This window comes from Salvelinus namaycush, chromosome 32 (genome assembly GCF_016432855.1).
Source record: "Salvelinus namaycush isolate Seneca chromosome 32, SaNama_1.0, whole genome shotgun sequence".
In the NCBI taxonomy this organism is placed as follows: Eukaryota; Metazoa; Chordata; class Actinopteri; order Salmoniformes; family Salmonidae; genus Salvelinus; species Salvelinus namaycush.
The window spans coordinates 11,613,717-11,635,139 of NC_052338.1; the positions used below are offsets into that span (position 1 = coordinate 11,613,717).

A 21,423-nucleotide genomic window follows, 5' to 3' on the forward strand; every position below is an offset into this window, starting at 1 on the left:
TCTGGTAATCTTTAGAAATTATTTTATTCATTTTAATCGGTGAAGATGCATCCTCTCGTGGTAAATATAGGCTACCCATCATATTTTATTTTCATAAATTGCAGGTAGGCCAACATTAGACAGTCTACTGAACAGGGTCTTTGTCTACAATCAACAGGCCAATAAAGAGGCTGCTTTCTCACCGCGCTCCTATCAGAGCGCTGTGCGCTGCACGTGTGCCTCCTCGGCGCAGTGAAACCGAACCCTATCCACTTTTTGAAAAACGTTTTAAAGAGCCAATCATATTCGTTCGTGTACTTCTTATTAACCAATAGTAGACGCTAAGGCCTTCATCAAGGGTGGGCTCCCTCTGAACGATGCACACACGGTTAGAGTGAACCATAACTCTGTTGTCATGTTTTCCTACCATGATGGAGCGTCATATTTCTTCTTCTAAAAGAATATTCTGAAATTAACAGATTTATGCATTTGTGATATTTTTTGTATTAATTTATAGACGTCACGATGGGTAGCCTGTGTAGAGAAATCGTCACTCTTCAACTCGGGCACTATTCAAACTTCGTTGGCACACATTGGTGGAATTTACAGGTTGATACGCGCTAAAGTTAGCGGTTTCTGCATATAACATGCATGTGTTTTAAAAGTTGTAGTTGGCAAGCTAGCTATCTAGCTACTATTTGAGTTAACAACTGGTGCAGTACGTGACTAAGTTAGCTGGTTAGCTAGCCACTACTATTCTGAAATAACTAGTTACTGTAGTTAGCTAGCATGACCCTAGTTATCGTACATTCAAACTGAAATAGCCAGGCTAACAATGCGGAGAAGAGTGGTGTTTTGGTGCACAGAGGGTGAGAGGTGCAGCAAAAGGGAGCGAGGCGAGGGTGTGGCCCACATTTTACTGCAACAACCATCGACAGAAATTGCACAGCCATCTAACGTTATACCGCTAGAGCAAAAGTAACTAGATAAAATAATCCATGTACTGTAGCTAGCTAGGTAACGAGGAAAAAACCCAGGAGTCATTTTTAAATCTCAGGAAAAAAAGACAGCTAGCCTGCCAACTATGTCTTTGCTGTGAGGGTGTAGGCAGAGATGGTTTGTTTATGGTGTCGGGACCTGCTGTTGTAGTGTGGGCTGTTTGTTGTCTGTCTTCATAAACATTGTCAATTGGTGCTCAGTGCACCTCCCTTTGCACCATGGAAGGTGACACATTGAATTACCATTTGTCTTTGTATGAGTTGACACAGTATACATAGCAAATATTTTAAGGCAAATCATATGTTATGTATGTAAATCTTGACTGCATCTTATGCCACTATTAAGATACATTTTCTTCTCTCCCTTCTCTCCCTGTTTGTATTGCATCAGGATGCCTCGCTGACCTATGACCCAGATGCACCCCCAGGTGAGCTCCAGAATGATGTTCTCTTCAGAGAGGGGCAAACCTTTGGGGGTCATATTACCTACACCCCCCGCCTGATCGCCATGGACCTTAAAGGTAACCAACCCTTGGTAACCTGCAGTGCATCATTCATAAGGGCACCATGTTGCCGAAATGTTCTGAAGCACTTAACCGCTTCCTTGAAATTTCACACAAATGGTTTGCTGAATGTCACTTAGAGTTCACAGATTGAGTAAACATGTCATGTTGAAGGTTTTACAAAGTTTGCCACAATTACAGTGTACATCTTTAGGTTTGACGGTGACAAATGGACAATGCATGTCATTGGAGTAAGGATAGCTACTGTGGCTACAGTGGTAGATATAGATTGAACAACAAGGTTGGCTACATTTTAAATACTGAATCAACATCCTCTGTGTCCATTGCCATTATATAGGTAGCCTTCAGACACTGAGACAGGAGGGGAGCCTCTATGAGACTGGGAAGCATCCCACTGCTATTACATGGTAAGTGTGTGTGCGTGCATTTGTCTGTCTGTGTGTGTTTCCCTCAAACCTTGTTTATATGTATGAAGTAAATTACTTCTCTTTGCAGGGAGGGCAATGTAATGGTGCACAAAGAGAGCCTGCCAACAAAGAACTCCTTTCTCCTAGACCTGGACAAGCTAGACGTGAGTATGACACAAACACCAAGTATACTACTTCTCTCCCTTTAAACCCAAAGACTGAAGGCTTTTTAAACAGGATAGTCCAAAAACAACTCCTAGCCTTTAAACCTTTAAGCCGGGTGTACACTTATCGATTTTGTCCCCGATTTGGCTGTCCCATACAAGTTTTTGAGATCGGAGACAAAATCCCCATGTTGCCTATTTGGAGTGCACGGCCATCACCGACGCTCATTTAATGTGAGCGTGTCAGAGACGCTACCAATCCCGTCTGTGAGCAGTCCCAAACGTCGTGATATTTTCAAGTTTAATTTTATCAGCACAAAATCTGGAATTCTCTTGTAATGTAAGATGTGCAACGTCAAGTTTTGAGAACGGTGAGCAGCAATAGCCAATGAGAGCTCGCCAGTGAAATGGCAACGTTATTTTGCATCACCCAGAATGTGTAGACTCGTGCAGGAGCAATGAGTACTACTAGTATGCCTTTGTACTTGGCTTTAACCAAAGCAAAAGTGCCAAATCGTTACAGCTCTCAATTCAACATGTTTGCTAGAAATGTCAACTCTGTATGGCAAGCGTGAATATCTGACTGAAAACTGAGGCTGCTTTGAGCCACAGCTCATTCTAGCTACACAATCTAATCACATCATTGTTTTTTTCGCAAGACAGCATGGTGGTATGGAGAATCCTCATGACCAAGTGAAGAATCTTGTAGTGTGTGACAACCCGTCTGTGCCAGATCGTTGAGCGTGCGCACCACTACGTTGGCAAGACAAAAATATACAGGAAATACGGTAATTTAATGTGAGAGGCTCGGCGACATTAGGATTTTGAAAGTTGTGTAGTGTACACCCGGCATTAGCCCGATTGCATGTCTGAAGGAACCAGATAGGTGTAAGCAATATTGCCAAAACTCGCTGAAGCCTGTTGAAAGGCTAGGTAGAGCCGTCACCATATTACTTACACCTGCCCAATACTTGCAGTTATTCAATCACCAAAGGGTTTGGGCCCAGGGCAGGGAAATTGGAGTTGTTCTTGGACCAGGCATAACTCGTGTTCGAAAAGGCTCTCATTCAAGTGTCTTGTTATGACAGTTATTTTTATGTCCAGAAGGGGGAGATATTGGCTGAGGTTGATTTTGACCCAACTCTAGTGCCTCACTGTTCAGGTAAGGTCTTCCTTTTAAAGTATAATTTCCAAGGTGACATTTAATCAATATTTAATATGATTTATATGTTAGCAAACTATTGTGTGTGAACCTGTATGTCCAGAATGGGCTAAAAGAGGATCAGACCGAGAAACAAGCCACTCGGTCACTCACACACACTTCCTTTTCATCGATCCGTGTTTCCTGAGTAGGGGCTTTAGCCATGGAGACGGTGAACAGCCGCTTGGAGCGCGCTCAGAGGGGCTATCGACTGGAGGGCAGTGTGAGGGTATGGTCGGACTTCTTGAGGATCCACCTGCACCCCCGCACAATCTCTGTCATCCACGAGTACAACCATGACGGGTGAGAGCATCACCATAGGCACATACAGTCAAATAGTAACAGCCAAAGATGCAGTTCTCCGTATCTCATTCCCAACCCAAAAAATGAAACCTTTACCCGGGTTCGTATCCTATATCCAACCCCACCCCCTCTTTATTTGACTGTCTTTTTTATTCTTTACATATTTTAAACCAAATAGTTTGTTTTAATAAAAGTCAAGTTGAAGATGACAAGAAAAGGTTAACTATGATGCACCCTTGCCCAACCCAAAACCTCAACTGGAAACTGAAAAGTGGGATAAAAGAGGGCATGAAGCCCTGAGCTGTCCCTACCAGTTCCAAAGTTTGGTTGATGAGTTGTTGAACAGATATGAACCTGAAAAATGATTACGGTCACACACTACAGTACATTACTCGCAGTGCCTTTCTTAGTGTACATCCAGTCCTATTATGTGGCTAGGTCTACTCCAATTATTTCACACGGAGTGCTTTTCCCATACGCTACAGCAGAACTATCTTGGATTTCTCAGGAAAATGACTTTGTTTTGGCATTGTGTTCTACAGGGAGGCCCACCGCCTGGAAACGTTTGGCCAGGGGGAGGCTCTGCTTCAGGGCTCAGTGCTGGAGGATCTGGAAGACAGACTACACTTCTTCATAGAGGAATGTGACTACCTACAGGTAACTGACTGGTGATCCTTTACCATGACTCTCCAATAGGGGTTATCACAAACCCTGGTCCTGGAAAACTACATGTCTCGAATACCAAAAATATCCATATCCATCCAAACATACTTTGTTCATTCTAAAGGCCCCATTCGGTACAATCACTCCTCGAATGGCTGATTGAATCTGTTTGTCATCTCTCCTTTCTCTTGCTCTTCCTTCTGCCATCCCTATCCCTCCCAGGGGTTCCAGGTGCTCTGTGACCTGGCTGATGGCTTCTCTGGCCTGGGTTCAAAGGTCACCGAGATGCTGCAGGACTCCTATGGGGGACGGGGCATCCTTACCTGGGGGCTCGCACCTGTTAGTCACCCAGACACAGTGAGTGACAAGAGGGAGGGTTTTGGCAGTGTGTTTTCAGGCAGTTCATCAGTAAGCACTGTTTTCTTCAACAGTGTCATGTTCATTAGGGCACTCAATGGACAATTAGCATTTCTTATTGGCCAAGTCCAGGTAGTCCCTCCCTGTTTGTCAGTTTTCTTCTGTTTGGTGCCTAATGAACATGACCCAGGTGTTCTTTGCCATGTAATGTAATGCCATGGGTTTTATTCGCTGTAAATTGTAGATAGAAATGTAATGCAGAGTTCAGCTGAGATCTGTGATTTTGTTTTTATTTCACAATTTGCTACTGATTTAATGACTATAATCTGGTTTTGTCCATATCATAGTAATTGTGTTTCATGCACAACTATTGTGTGTGAATAAAGTCCTATGACATTGTTCTTCTGTTGCTTTCCTCAGACCCCGATGAAGGAGCTCTACCACCTGTTGAACTACTCCTTAGGCATGGTCCACATGGCCAATAACAGCTCGTTCTTCTGCCCTTTGACCCTGAAGGGCGGGCTGGGCAGACGGCCCGCCCAACCCCCCTCCTTCTCCCACCTCAACTACGACGTGAGTCAGACATTCCCATTTATCATCTGTCTATTCCCACATTTTGGTACTCATTTATTCGTTCTGTCGCTGAAAATATATAGACTTGATTGAGCTGTAGTGCAAATGATTGACATCGCTCTCCCCCACCGTTGCTTGAGAGGATGCTAACAGTTATTTTTAGCACTGTTAGCATCGATGTCCTACAACCCCAGAAATATGTGTGTGTTTCTCTGTCTATTCCCATCACTCACTGTCTTTTCGGTCTCCAGCCCTCACTGTGGTACCACTCCAGCTCTGTGCTGGCTCTGGCCCTGGACTCCCTTACTGTCCCTTATAGGCTGAGGAACAACAGCACCCCCATGTGGGAGTTTGCAGACGCACTGGCAGTGTCTGGGAGAAAGGTGAGAGCTGGGTGCTTTCTTTGAATGCATTGAATGCATTAGTTTAAAATCAAGCTATTTACAATGCTAACCCTACTGCTATCTCTTATGTCAGAATGTTTTCCCCTTCTTCCCAATGACACTAACCTGGTTAAATAACCTGTGAAAGGTCTGAAAGGTTCAGACGGGTATGACTAAAATAACAGCTCAAGCTAGACTGCAGCTCTGGTTGGCTTCAGTTATCCCCCACAAATAACATTTAGAAGGGAATGTCCAGGGCACAAGATAATCATTATGTCTTCCCCACAGCCTACTATACATTTAACAGATTTACAGTGTGTGAGACCAGGGTCATATTGATTAGTGGGCACACAACAAAAAATAATTTGAAAACATTTCTTGTTGACCAAGTCCGTGTAGTTCCTCCCTGTTTCAGTCTGTTTTCTTCCGTTTGGTGCCTAATGACGGCCCGCCCAATTATTATTTTTTACTTTAGTCTATTTGGTAAGTATTTTCTTAACTCTTCTTGAACTGCACTGTTGGTTGAGGGCTTGTAAGTAAGCATTTCACAGTAAGCTATTGCTGTATTCGGCGCATGTGACAAAGTTTGATTTGATTTTTGATTTAATGAACATGGCCGAGATGTTTTTCCTCAGGTGGTGGCTGCGTACGGAGCCCTCCCCTTTCCGATGACGCAGGGCAGCTCTCTCCCCGACGCCCTGGGTGACTGCGCCGATGTGTTGCCATGGAAACCCCTATCAGCTTGCCCCGAGCTGGGCGATGGCCACTGCTTTGGCCAATCAGTGACCCTCAAGGGTTTAGAGGGGCAGAGTCTGGTCAGGTGAGACAAAACATGGCTGTTATGTTACTCTGTCAACTGCAAGTGTATTTTTGGGGCATGTAGGCCTATGTGTACATCTGGGTATTCCAACTCATAGGGTTTTAGATACAAAACTCCCAATATCACTCCGCATGTATATCAGATAAGTTTTCTTGTCAGCGTTAGTCAAAGGTTCAGTTGACAAATTTGCAGATGTTTTTAATGGTTCTGAAGGTGTGTGGAAACGTTGCTCTGGTGTTAATGTGCATTGCTGTAACGTTGCGGTCCCATCTGCAGCCAGCTGAGACCAGGGATGCAGCCGCCCACTCAGCTGCATAGCTTTGACTGTGGGGAAGAGGTGCTAGCCTCCTACATCAATGCTCACTACCCCGCTACGCCTTTGTGAGTGTCATTCTTGCATACTCAATAGCACCCGTTTTCACACACACACACACACACACACACACACACACACACACACACACTTCCACTCTGACTATGTCACACACTCACATAGGCAGGCTTAGAGACATGGCCACATGGACGGATTCAACACACACACAACTGTAGTAGTTTGATAGACCAAACCAATCCTGCTGTTTAAACCATGAAAATCACAATTGACCATTTCCTCATTCTCCCTGTGTAGTTCGGTCCAGCTTGTATCCAGCCCCAGTAAGCTGACCCCGCCCTTCCCACAGATATTCAGCCAATCCTTGGGTCCACAGGGTTTTCTGCAGAGTCAAGCCCCTCCCCCAAACAGTGAGTAAATCTAATCCTAATGTTTCTCTGACATTTCTGGTCCATTTATCTAACTGCGCTTTCTCACTCTGTCAAGTTATTTTCAATGTTTGTCTCTCTCTGACTCGGTCTATGTTTCTGTTATCAAGTTTTATTAGTCGTATGTTCAGGATACACATGGTATACACCATCCAATGAAATGCTTACTTGCAGGTTCCTTCTCGGCAATGCAACAACAAGAATAAAATATAAGAATACAAACATAAAGTAAATGGCTCAGTAGAATATATAATTTTTGCAGTAGTATAATATAGGAAGGCATGATTTTTAGTGCAATATTTACACATGTATCTGGGAAGGGGGGGGATTAGGGGGCAAGTGTTTTTAAATTGTGCAGTATTAATAAATAGTAATAGTAAAAGCCATTTTATCTGGCTACACAGGTGATTGTATATGCATATTCTACCCTTCCCCGCTCACTCCCTGTCAGTCACTTCACTTCAGATCTCTGCCTCACAATCCCTAAATAAGTCTATTCTATTTTCATGCCTCACTATGCTTGTATCCAACAGTTTCTCTCATTATTGTCAGGTCTATACCTCTAACCTTATCTCCCTCTTCCTATCCTCTCTTCCACACAGAGCGGTCCTGTGTGGTCTCCTCCCTCCCCGTGCTCACCTCCCTGCAGTCTTCTCCGGCCCTGGGCCCGTGGCTGTCAGAGCTGCACCGCGGTGCCAGCACCCTGGACCCCCGCCGCATCGCCCCCAGCTTCCTCTCCCAGGGGCCTGAGCTGCCCGACTTCCAGGAGTCCCTGGAGCAACTCCGCCTCCTGGCCCGCTGTTACCGCAACGATAGCGGAGGCATGATGCGCTCCTCCTCGGAAGAGGACGACGATGATTGATTGACTGACAACCGCTGAACCGCAAGAGTCATTTTCTCTTTTCTGTTTTCCGCATTGTTAGCCCAGAATGATTCTGCGCACTCCATACCATCTGAATAGATGGGTCTCAATTGACATTGACTAGTATTGACAGACCCACCCATCCACATTGTATATTTTTGTCTGTGGATCTGATCTCATTCATAAAGACTCAGTGAGACTTGATAAGGATTGTGAATTCTGGTTGGAAAGAATGGACTGGCTGTTTATTTATTTTTTTCACCTTTTATTCAACCAGGTAGGCCAGTTGAGAATAAGTTCTCATTTACAACTGAGATGGTGACAGAGAACGGTTATGGTAAAAGATTGAGGTTTTAACTGACAAAAGATATTTGGACTGTGAAACTCAGTCATTAAATAAAGGAGAGACAAAATAAGAGGATAGAAGAAGGAAAGGTCAATGAAGGGTGAATGTTGGTAGGCTATATATTGGAACTGATAGTGAAGTTAATTCGCCACATGCACAGGATACAAAAGGTGTAAAACAGTCCTCCAGTTCTTACCTTGCGAGCTATTTGACAACAATGCAGTGATGATAATAATAGATTTTTTTTTTTTTTTTTTAAACACAAGAACTACAATGCGAGTTAAAGAAATGCGAGAATGCAAGTACTGTATATATGTGTATCTGCAAATAAATGTGCTTTATACAACTGTCCAGTTTATTGTCAATAGTTTCCCAAATTAACATAACATAAGTCATTGTAGATTTCTGCTAGAATCTGTGGCAGGGAGGAAATTAAAGGTGCAGTAATCTTTTATATAGTTTTTCTGTCCTTGCCTTTAGATGGCAACATTGAAGCTATGGCAAAAAAAAATGTGGAACGCTAAGAAAAAGTGTTTATATTTATCAAGCCCTTGCAACAAGGAGATGGATTACATTACGCATCCATTTCTGTCAAAAGTTCAAATCATTTAAACTTCTTACACAAGTTAAAATCACTGAAAAATTATAAAATATACAACAATTGCATGGCTGGCCCCTAGGCACATATGGTAGATGCTTTGCCTATAGCTTGAAACTAACTATCTTCTCAGTGTAGTGTGCCTTTTTATGAGAATCAGGTTGGCTGTAGCCTTTGACAAATACAGAATTATGCTAACATCTCCCGCACACACCCACAGCTCATTAAGAGGAAGCTGACCAGAGGCAGTTAACCCACAATTTTCCCTATCACCCTGACAAGTCAAAAGAAGATAACAAACTTGAGGTTAGATGTCTGAAGTCTGCCTTCTTCCAGATAGCTCTTAGATATCTTATTATTTCACGGACATTGGAGAACCTGACCTCCTCCAGCACCTCTAGCTTGGACTCCACCTCCCCGAATTCGGGCCGCCTGATTTCGAGCACCGTCCTGGGGTTGTGCTGTGCGCTGGGCCTCCCTGGTAACATAGTTGTCCTGGTGGTCATCCGGCGCCGCTCGTCCCGTCGCCAAAACTTCACCCTGTGCCTCATAATGAACCTGTCTTCCTCCGACATCCTGTGCCTGGCCACGGTGCCCGTGTGGATCTATACTCTCCTGCACGGCTGGACTCTGGGCCGTGCTGCATGCAAGTTAGCCACGTTCCTCCTCTCTCAGCCTGTATGCTAACGTGCTAACGGTCACTCTACTTGGTGTCCAGCGCTGCCTCCAGGTGCTATACCCGCAGATGTGGAACAGGCGCAAGGGGGAGGCGGTGCCCTGTCTGCCCCCACCGTTGCCATCGAGATGTGGGCGATGACGAGCTCAAGTGTGTTGGGTGGTCCATTGCATGGGGTGATGTAAGTTGGGGCGGCAGGTTGCCTAGTGGTTAGAGCGTTGGGCCAGTAACCAAAAGGTTGCTAGATCGAATCCCAGAGCTGACAAGGTAAAAATCTGTTGTTCTGCCCCTGAACAAGGCAGTTAACCCACTGTTCCTAGGCCATCATTGAAAATAAGTATTTGTTCTTAACTGACTTGCCTAGTTAAATAAAGGTTCAGTATAAAAAAGTTTAACAATCAGTCTTCCAGTTAGATGACACAGGAACCTTGATATAAAACTCAGAGATTCACATACAGAATACCTCAGTAGTCTATAGTAAAGATCTGTGTGGCGAAACAGGAGACCACACTCTATATACAACCTACCGTCAATCATATCTTAACATTGTTGCATTGGATTAGATACAAAGTATTTAAGATGAGAAAAACATGTCTAGACTGATTTGTCACTCTACTATCTCGGCCTTGAGCCTGTGTGACTATCAGCAGGAGCAGACAATTCTCAGCCTGAGAACTAGAACATCTCCATTTACCCAGTACTTTTCCATCATTGTGCATTGCAAGCATACAAAGGTTATCACATATATACAGTAATCATGGCACTGGTGTAGCCCCACACCTGACCCCCTGGGTAACCCCCAACATTATCCCCTTTGAGACTACCTAGTCTCATATAACCTTATACAGATATCGACGTTAGACATCTGGAACTTTTAACCATCACATATAGGTAGTATAGGAATCATCCTCTCGGTCAGTTGGGCAGCGAGAGGGTCATAGTTGGGGTCAACACCAGTGGCATCATAGTATTCATCATATGGGGCAGGTAAAGCCAATACCATTAAACCAGGCATGGTCTTCTTTACTGCCCATTTACCAAGACAACAAAAAATCTAAACACAGCAAAAGCCTACCAAAAACAGGAACTACAAATGATAATATACCCATTCAAATCTGGCCCATAACATTTCCAAGTTTCCCAGTGAACTACCCATCCTTTTCAGAACATCATCGTCACTAGGGCTGAGAGTATTAGAGAGCTTAGACATATCAAGCAGGATTCTGGTCATGTTATCGGAGGAGTCAGGAAGTACAATTACGCATTCGCCATCGAGGTCCAGTCCCAGGGCCTTACACTCGCCTCCCTGTGCTGCCAGTGTAACCGGTGTGAAATGGCTAGCTAGTTAGCGGCTTTTGTGGAGCGAAAGGTAACGATGCTTCGAGGGTGTCAGTTGTCGATGTGTGCAGAGGGTCCCTGGTTCAAGCCCAGGTAGGGGCGAGGAGAGGGATGGAAGCTAAACTGTTACACCAGCAGGTAATCCAAAGCCAAACTGTGCCTAGCTGTAACTGCCTTAAGATTCTGGACATCCAGGGAGAGCTGGCTAAAACCCTTGTAGGTCAAATTAATATGAGCTTGTAGTGCGTAAGTCAAATTTTTCATCCATTTACCTAAAATGGATACACCAATGTTAGGAGCTAATGGAGATACCGAATATCTCAGCTGGTTTAAGGACATGGCCATACGCCTCATTGTTAATTGGAATCAACCTTTTTATATGTGTGGAAATGGGATCAGTGGAACGGTTAGTTAGTATAGCAGAGGCAGGGACTGAGAGCATTGATAAAATAGTTTCACAGAGGAAACAACACCCGGGCCAGTTATTTGGAATGACCAGATAACCTCTACTGCCGCAAATCCACATAAACCCCCAGGGTGATCCCATACCATCGTTTAGAGCAAGATAGGTCACTCTAGTAATTAAATATGAGACATCCACTAAATGCCAGCCATAGGGTGTACTAAAATGTTGCCTGCGCTCTTCTTCTTCAGGGAGGTAGCCTGCAAAAGATCTACAATGCACTGTTACACCCACAGCCAAAGAGCCATTGTTACAGATACATAATGGCGGAACACGTTCTTACTTCAGATTCTCTAAAATTGGTTCAGCCACAGTGGTCCACATGTTTTCACTCCAACCATACGTTGGGTGAGTACACATAAGCCTTTTCCTAACTATCTTCCAATTATCATCATCCCGGGGATTATGCCGTGGCCAAAACCCACGAGTTACAGTCCTTATTTCATCCTCAGCTTCTGGATTCCCATTTGTCAAACACCCTCCCCATATATTGTATCCCCCAGTTCCTTTCGATACGTTCTTATTACCCTGATCAATTAGCTCATGTCCATAAAAGAGTCCTAGGGTACAATTACGCTGGCTCTGCTTGTCTTTTGCCCTCCTCATAATACAACATTCCACAGACCTGATCTGTCTCTGCCATTGGTCTACTCATTGAACCAAACAACTCCCTCATGGATTTGGGTTTAGACAAAATTAACACTGCAGTCCCGTTTGGAGACACTTTTCTACCTAAGTCTCAAGCAAACTTTACCCACGTGTTGACAGGGCCGGCTTCACCCACACAAACAAGTAGTGTGGATAGAGCCAACACAGTCAACCACCAACGACCACATGCTGTCATCTTCCCTCTCTTATACCCCCTAATAAGGCTGGAACGAATTGCAAAAATCACTGAAGTTGGAGACTTATATCTCCCTCACTAACTTTAAGTGTCAGCTGTCAGAGCAGCTGACTGATCGCTGCAGCTGTACACAGCCCATCGGCTTTCTATTTCGCAACAAAGCCTCCTTCACTCACGCCGCCAAACTCACCCTAGTAAAACTGACTATCCTACCGATCCTCGACTTCGGCGATGTCATCTACAAAATAGCTTCCAATACTCTACTCAGCAAACTAGATGCAGTTTATCATAGTGCCATCCGTTTTGTTACTAAAACACCTTATACCACCCACCACTGCGACCTGTATGCTCTAGTCGGCTGGCCCTCGCTACATATTCGTCGCCAGACCCACTGGCTCCAGGTCATCTATAAGTCCATGCTAGGTAAAGCTCCGCCTTATCTCAGTTCACTGGTCACGATATCAACACCCACCCGTAGCACGCGCTCCAGCAGGTATATCTCACTGATCATCCCAAAAGCCAACACCTCATTTGGCCGCCTGTCCTTCCAGTTCTCTGCTGCCTGTGACTGGAACGAATTGCAAAAATCGCTGAAGTTGGAAACTTTTATTTCCCTCACCAACTTTAAACATCTGCTATCTGAGCAGCTAACCGATCGCTGCAGCTGTACATAGTCCATCTGTAAACAACCCACCCAATTTACCTACCTCATCCCCTTACTGTTTTTTATTTATTTATTTTTCTGCTCTTTTGCACACCAGTATCTCTACTTGCTCATGATCATCTGATGATTTATCACTCCAGTGTTAATCTGCTAAATTGTAATTATTCGCTCCTATGGCCTATTTATTGCCTACCTCATGCCTTTTGCAGACAATGTTTATAGATTCATTTAGTTTTTTTTCTTACTGTGTTATTGACTTGTTTATTGTTTACTCCATGTGTAACTCTGTGTTGTTGTCTGTTCACACTGCTATGCTTTATCTTGGCCAGGTCGCAGTTGTAAATGAGAACTTGTTCTCAACTGGCCTACCTGGTTAAATAAAGGTGGGAAATAAAGGGTTTGTTAATTTACAACATAACCTTGCTGATCATGTAAAACAGTTGGTTCTTCAGGGCTTTGGCCCTTCATCTTTTTCAAGTCTTTGGTCTCGACTCACATCTGCTTCTGCCTTTTGTTTCAGGCTGTCTGGCTCCATCATCTCCTGTGGGCTGAACACCTTCTGGCAGTGGGACAGGAGGTGCCAGCCAGACCTTTCCTGAACTCTGACCGCCATTGGTGTTGCCATTGTTACCTTGAATGGCCCCATCCATCTTGGCTGGTTCCATTTTCTCTTGTGGACCCGGATTTTGACCCAGTCTCCAACCGCCACAGACAGGTAGTCGGGGTCCTCACCTGGTAGCTCCTGCTGAGCTTTCCTAGTGTGAGAGTGGAGAGATCTGACAGTAGTAGTTAGGTCTTTCATGTACTCCAAGTGTTCTACTTCAGCTAGAGTGAGGTCTATTTGTCTGTCGGTCATGGGTCTGTGTGCGGGAACATTCATGGGTCTTCCTGTCAACATTTCATATGGTGTACACCCCAGGCCATTATTAACACTACTGTGCATTTTCATTAACACCAGTGGTAAACAATTCACCCAAGATGTCTTGTTGGAGTGGCATGCCTTAGCTAACCCTTGTTTAATGGATTGGTTAAGTCTCTCTGTAACCCCATTACTCTGGGGGTGGTAGATGGACACAAACTTCTGGTCCACTCCCATCATTATAGTTACCTGCTTCATTACATCACCAGTTAAGTGTGTACCATTGTCTGCAGATAAAACCTCAGGAACACCAAATCTAGGTATTATCTCACACACTTGTAGCTTTACTACTGTCTTAGCATCACAGTGTGTGGTGGGAAATGCCTCCACCCACCTGGTGAACCTGTCACTAAGGACTAAACAGTACCTTTTCCTTTCTTTTCTTTCTGCAAGATCTATAAAATCCTATTTGTAATAGAACTATAGAAGTCCTATTTCGCAAGATGGACAAATGGCAAGATGGATAAATGGTTCTCTTGGTGTAGGGAAATTACCTGGTTTCAGAGGTGTTCCTTTGGCAACAGAAACTGTTTCACATGCTGAGTCAAATTTGGACAAAACCAATCCAAAGAAATTACCTCTTTCATTTCCCCCCTTGACAAATGGGCCATACCATGGGCCACTTGGCAAACAGAGGCAATAAGACAAGTTGGCAGACACGGTCTGTCTCTAAATTTTAGAAACCGGGTCTAGTTTACAACCCCGCTGTTGCCATACCAAATGAGAACCAACATCCAAAGCCTGTTTAGATGCCAAATCATCAGTGTCTTTCCCAACAGTAGCAGAGAAGAACATGGAGTGGCAATGACACTTTGAGGCAGCCAATTTAGCAGCCTCGTCTGCCTTGGCGTTACCCATACTCACAAAGTCTTTCCCCCCAGTGTGAGCAGCAACCAAACGTTGTTCTTCCATCATATGTCTGGCAGTTCTCACTGGTTTGTATGAGATCTTTTTCGTACTGCCTGTTTCCCAATAGCCAAAGCAGAGGGCAGCATCATAGCCAAGAGATCTACAACCATAGTTCTATTACGAATAGGACTTCCACAAGCATTGTGAAAACCCCTACTCCTCCAGACACCCCTATTGCATAAGCAGAATCAGAGAAAATTGTAACCCTTTTCCCTTCTCTCATTTTACAGGCAGTGGTTAGTGCCAAAAGTTCAGCCTGATGAGCTGAGAAAGTATCTGGTAATGGTTGTTGTATGTGAGTGGTTCTATCAATTGTCACAATACCAAACCCTGCATGTTTCTTCCCTGTAGTTTGATCTATATATGCAGAACCGGCAACGAAAATCTCCAAGTCAGCATCAGTCAGGGCAGTGTCAGAGAGGTCAGGGCAGTGTCAGAGAGGTCAGGCCAGTGTCAGAGAGGTCAGGCCCAGCCTTAGAGTCAAGTTCAATCTGTGAAGTTTGATTATTGGGTCCTTTTTCCTATCTTCGAATATGTACTGGGGACACTGGAGGAAAGGGTCTGGTTCTCTTCATTGCTGATCGTCAGGAAAATAGGAACTGTTAGTGTTCTGATTTCCTTGTGACCAGACACCTCCTCTTCCCCCTTTCTGTGGTTGATTTCTTCCGCGTCCTCCTTGGTGGCCAGGACCAGGCTGGTAACCTCCTTGTGCCTGCTGGGGAGGTCCTAGGTTTGGGGTTGCTGCTGATATCCACCTTCTTGTTGATATCCTCCTCTGAAATTTCCTCTCCCTCTTCGGTTCACTCCAGGTGTTGTAGCCCATCCTTGATATTGAGGATTTTGTGGACATTGGTTCCTCATGTGTCCAAATTGTCCACACCCCCAGCATTGCATAGGTGGCATTCTGGGTGATGGTGAGCCCCATGGTTGTGGGTTCCTGTAGGTCCGAGGGGGAAATTGTACAAAAGGCACAATGGGCTGTGGTTGCGGCGCAGGTCCACTTGGGGGCGCTGTAGGAGCAGGAGTGTTCATCATCACCATGTCAGGCTCACCTCCTTTATTACTCCTCTTCAATTGAGCCAATTGGGCCTTTTTTACTGCACCATCAAGCCCCTGTTTTCTTGATTTCTCTTTTTGTTCATCACGAAGACAGTTCTGGCAGTGTTGTCTCATATAATCCTTGCGTTACCCACCCGCCTTTCTATCCCAGCCCACGACATCCCTCAGTTGCGTCTGTACTTTTTCTGGAAGGTTGCGGCAGGCTCTGTCATAAAACATGTTCTCGGTTGCTTCAGAATGGTCACGGCCCTCTCCCAATTCCTCAAGCCATTTCTGTTTCAGATTATCTATCCAATCTCCGAAATCTGAGTCGGGTCCAAATTTATAGTCAGATAGTCTACTCATGTCTCGCATGGTAGGGAACATATCTCTCAAGCAGTCTCATAGGTGTTGTGTGTACTGGCTTAACTCCAGCTCAGCGGGTTGAGCCATTAACCCACAACGAATCATTACATCAGTGAACTGTCCATGGGTGAGTGCCCGGGATAAAATTTCCTTCATATCTCCAAGGCAAAGGGTCTGGTGGCCGTGTCTTGTTTCAAATTCTCTTATCCAGACTTCAGCTCATTTCGACATTCTTGGTAGGGATTTAGCAGCAATTTGCAATATCTCCAAAACTCCAGGGCTTGTATTCAGCATACATTTGCCCGCCCGGGCCTTGTTTGTACACTAGAGGGAACACGCCCTTTGGGTCATCATCCGAACTTCTTGCTCTATATCCTCTACATGTTTCCTCTTCCAGTTTCATTCTTTCCATTTTCTCTTCTATATCACCTTCCATTCTTTCCTCTTCCGTGAGTTGTTCTCTTAGTTCATCATATTGTCTCCTGTTTTCCTCAGAATCGTCATCCTGTAGTTCCCTCAGTTGTTTTCGGTGTTCGTGGACTTTACGCCTCAAGTCTTTCCATTGTTCTTCGAAAACACAGTATTCTTTTACTCGTTCCAAACGTTGTTCTTCCATCATATGTCTGGCAGTTCTCACTGGTTTGTATGAGATCTTTTTCGTACTGCCTGTTTCCCAGTCCTTCTCCGGATCCCAGGGTCCACTACTGCCCTTATATGAACTGCTGGCCATATGCGGAATCTTCCTGTCTTTGTCTTTGCCTGGGTTTCCTAGAGGGGTTGACGAGGACCCGGGGGACCCTAATTCCGCAATTCGCCAATTACTGAAACTATTTTCTCTGTCTCGCTCTATTCTTTTTTTCCCCCGTTTGTAGACTCTTGTAGACTTCTCCTTCTTTCATTAGTTCCCCCTTAATAATGAACTTTGTACCAGTAGCTATTAAAGGGTATAAACCTTCTCTCACTTCCACACCTCCTTCTTTATCTTCATACGGTGGGGGAGCTGTAGGTTGAAGGGGCCCACATCCTGGGTCTCTCTTTTTCCTTTGTTCCGCCATCCATTGACTCTTCAACTGTTTCAACTGACTTTGAGCATAAAACGTCTGTCCTTCAGTCCGAATGAGTCCCAATATAGTGTCTGACAGTATGGTAACCTTCTTATTGCTCTTCTTCTTACTGCCTTGCCTTCCCTTGACTATGTCTCTTATCACATCACACTTAGTCTTATCAAATGTTCCTTTTCTTCTTTGTTTGTCCATTTATTCCATTTACAAAACACCCAGTCCAGGTCGGTTTTCAAGTAGTGATATTTGTCCTGTAAATATTGTTTAGGACTAGTATGTTTCATTGGTGTGGGACCCACTTTCTCTGCACTGCCTTTGGTTGAACCTGTCATGGTGCCCCGTGACTTTGTTTTTATCAGGTTCTATGTAATGTGGACTGAGTGACTTATCTGTATGGTAGTGTAGAAAACCCCAGTTCTATCCCTGTATACGGGTAGTAGAACCTAACATAGGATGATATACCCAACGCAGTTCTATTTTCTCTAACCCCTCTTCTTCTTTAGTTTCACTACATTTATTCACTAACCACGTCACTGTAAATGGTTCCACATGTATGGTAAATAACCACAATTGGTTTCAATTGTTTTTTAACTTCAGTACAGGGGTCTCCCTATCTCTTCTCTTGTGGATGTAATGGAAGATTAAACTCACAATATGTCTTTCCCAATACGCAATTCACAAATGTATCCCCTCTTGTACTAGTCTTAAAGACTTGTTATCAATACCAGTCTAGATTTATTTCAGTACATAGAAATTATTGATATTGACTAGCATATATCCATTCACTGTTATCAAATACACTCAACTCATACAACAATTGTCCCATACCAAATCTATAACCCCACCAATTATACATATATCAAAACAAAACCAATGCCTTCCCTCAGGTAAGAACACCATACATAAAACCAGTGTCTTCCCTCAGGTAAGAACACCATACATAAAACCAGTGTCTTCCCTCAGGTAAGAACACCATACATAAAACCAGTGTCCTCCCTCAGGTAAGAACACCATACATAAAACCAGTGTCTTCGCTCAGGTAAGGACACCATACATAAAACCAGTGTCTTCCCTCAGGTAAGAACACCATACATAAAACCAGTGTTCTCCCTCAGGTAAGAACACCATACATAAAACCTGTGTCTTCCCTCAGGTAAGAACACCATACATAAAACCAGTGTCTTCCCTCAGGTAAGAACACCATACATAAAACCAGTGTCTTCCCTCAGGTAAGAACACCATACATAAAACCAGTGTCTTCCCTCAGGTAAGAACACCATGTGAATAAAACACTTTCAATCACTTGTCACCCAGTACCTCAGTACTGACTTGGTTCATCCTAATCTATAACCAAGTTCCGCACACAAGGTTCCATTAGACCCTCAGGAATTTCTAACTATTACACCTGGGGTTCTGGGTCATTCATCACATATACATACAGCCGGGCTTGTACATACATTTAGGTATCGACTGTTCCTGTAATTATCAACCCAATGAGTGAGGTGCCTCTTACTGTACATTATGGAATGAGTCATCAACCACACAGTGCTTTTTCTCATTTCAGACTTTAGGTTTAACAGGCGTCTGCTTACCTTATAATTTGATGCGCTGCACAGTGGGACGAAGATCATCCAGACGCAGTGGTCACTCACTCCTGGCAGGCTCGCCAAATGTTGGCTGGTCCTTTGCATGAGGTGATGTAAGTTTCCTTTAACAATCTTCCAGATAGATGACACAGACACAGGAACCTTGCTATAACATTCAGACAGAGATTCACATTCAGAATACCTCAGTAGTCTATAGTACAGATCTGTGTGGCGAAACAGGAGACCACACTCTATATACAACCTACTGTCAATCATATCTTAACATTGTTGCATTGGATTAGATACAAAGTATCTACGATGAGAAAAACATGTCTAGACTGGTTTGTCACTCTACTATCTCGGCCTTGAGCCTGTGTGACTATCAGCAGGAGCAGACAATTCTCAGCCTGAGAACTAGAACATCTCCATTTACCCAGTACTTTTCCATCATTGCGCATTGCAAGCATACAAAGGTTATCACATATATACAGTAATCATGGCATTAGTGTAGCCCCACACCTGACCCCCTGGGTAATCCCCAACAAGTGCCAGCGACACACGGGCTCTGATGCTGAAAGAGTTGCTGTCCTCGTCTTGGAGACCCTTTTATGGTTTGTGGTCCCGTTCTCTGTGCTGGTCACGTCCTACTGCTGCCTCCACCGGCGGGTGAACCAGACAGCGCTGTTCAGCAGTGCAAAGTTGACGCGGCTGATTACCAGTGTGGTGGTCACCTTCTTCATCGTCTGGATCCCTGTGCACATTGTCAATGAGGTGGACATCACCGGCAGTGTGCTACGGGCTTCCCAGCCAGAGGCCTTGGCAGCGCCGCTGAGCCACAGAAGCGCAGCAGCGCGTGTCGTTCGGAGCTTTACGTTTTTTAACAGCGGCCTGGACCCCTTCCTGTACGCCTTCGCCTCACGGAGGATCCGGGAACAGCCCACGTCGTCGTCGAGGGGCGACAGCGGGATGCAGGCCACAAAGATCTGATGTCTGGAGCTGTGCTCTGCTGGTGCGACTAAAGGCATGTGACTGGCATGCAACTGTTACCCTTCCAATGAGCTTATCATATAAACTACAATGCGAAAAGTATGGTTTACTTCACTTTTAATCATGTCAGCACAGGTAACAGCCGTTTACAGTCTTTATGTTTTTCATTCTTACTCTCCCCAATTCACTTCAACGATATATTTCTTTATTTCCCATGGGCTTCACCAGAGTACCCCCTAGTGGCTGGAATACAACTGTATTAAGCCCCTTACACAACCCCTAAATCTAACCCTCAGCCTACACATAGTCAAACCCCCAAACTGTAACAAATTAGGCTACTCTCAATAAGAAATAACTTTTTAATTTGTTTTTGACTTGGTTTTTAGAGCAGTGAAATAGGAGTCCCATCAACCCTGCTTTTTCTTCTCCTCAACAAACCCTATGTTTTAGGTTGCTGACTCTGGGTCTCTATAGTCTGTACTTCCTAGGTATCCGTAGGGTAGCCTAGATTTGTTATTTTGGTGATCTATCTCCTTTCAAGCTTGACCTCTATTGGTCAAAACTTAAATTGTATTGCTTCTGTCAGCTTTCCCATGCATAAATAAATATATTTTGTTTCCATGAATACATCTTTGTTGTTTCTCTTAAAATACATGTACTTCTGCTTTGGTTGAACCATAATGTGTTGTACTATTTCGTCATACTTGTGAAGTTGCCCCAATGTATGTCAAAATCTGGACAGGTATTTGAGCAGTGAGCACGACGGAAAAACACGAGATCTATGCAGCAAACCTTACACCACTCTGATGCCCAATATGGGTTCAACCATTTTAGTTTCAGTCTAACCCGCAACAAGAAGTGAGCCAACTTGCCAACACCGCTTGAAAAAAATTATTCTGAACCAAATGAAGGTAGAACTTACCATATGTTAGATGCAACAACACATTTGGTACACGGACAAACAACTTTATCCCCACCTAAAGGAACATAAATTACAAAAAGGCTAAATCTTAAACATATATTGACACTGTAAACCATGTATTCAACACTATAGGTTACCGCTATACAGTACTTATACAGTTGAAGTCGGAAGTTTACATACACTTAGGTTGGAGTCATTAAAAACTAGTTTTTCAACTACTCCACAATTTTCTTGTTAACAAACTATAGTTTTTGCAAGTCAGTTAGGACATCAACTTTGTGCATGACACAAGTAATTTTTCCAAGAGTTGTTTACAGACAGAGATTATTTGACTTATTTGAAGTCTGGTTCATCCTTGGGAGCAATTTCCAAATGCCTGAAGGTACCACTTTCATCTGTATAAACAATAGTACGCAAGTATAAACACCATGGGACCATGCAGCCGTCATACCACTCAGGAAGGAGACGCGTTCTGTCTCCTAGAGATTAACGTACTTTGGTGCGAAAAGTGCAAATCAATCCCATAACAACAGCAAAGGACCTTGTGAAGATGCTGGAGGAAACAGGTACAAATGTATCTATATCCACAGTAAAACAAGTCCTATATCAACTTAACCTGAAAGGCCACTCAGCAAGGAAGAAGCCACTGCTCCAAAACCGCCATAAAAAGCCACACTACGGTTTGCAAAGATTGTACTTTTTGGAGAAATGTC

At 44.1% G+C, this 21,423-nt stretch overlaps 1 protein-coding gene and 1 pseudogene across 1 annotated transcript; both read left to right on the top strand.

Annotated features, from left to right (window-relative positions):
- Window positions 1–379: 379 nt before the first annotated feature.
- On the top strand, window positions 380–8,686 carry msto1 (misato mitochondrial distribution and morphology regulator 1). The gene is made up of 14 exons (XM_038971994.1): window positions 380–588; window positions 1,369–1,498; window positions 1,839–1,908; window positions 1,997–2,072; window positions 3,177–3,234; window positions 3,426–3,576; window positions 4,119–4,233; window positions 4,462–4,596; window positions 5,017–5,169; window positions 5,421–5,552; window positions 6,188–6,372; window positions 6,649–6,753; window positions 7,001–7,113; window positions 7,734–8,686. The coding sequence occupies exons 1-14, from the start codon at window positions 505–507 to the stop codon at window positions 7,991–7,993; spliced, it is 1,767 nt and encodes a 588-aa protein (XP_038827922.1). The 5' UTR covers window positions 380–504; the 3' UTR covers window positions 7,994–8,686.
- Window positions 8,636–19,788, top strand: LOC120026821 (annotated as a pseudogene).
- Window positions 19,789–21,423: the final 1,635 nt, after the last annotated feature.

Coding starts and splice junctions, on each gene's coding strand:
- msto1 (XM_038971994.1), top strand. CDS start 505: ATGGGTAGCCTGTGTAGAGAAATCGTCACTCTTCAACTCGGGCACTAT. Junction 1,499..1,838: donor GATCGCCATGGACCTTAAAG/GTAACCAACCCT, acceptor GCCATTATATAG/GTAGCCTTCAGACACTGAGA. Junction 4,234..4,461: donor AGGAATGTGACTACCTACAG/GTAACTGACTGG, acceptor TATCCCTCCCAG/GGGTTCCAGGTGCTCTGTGA.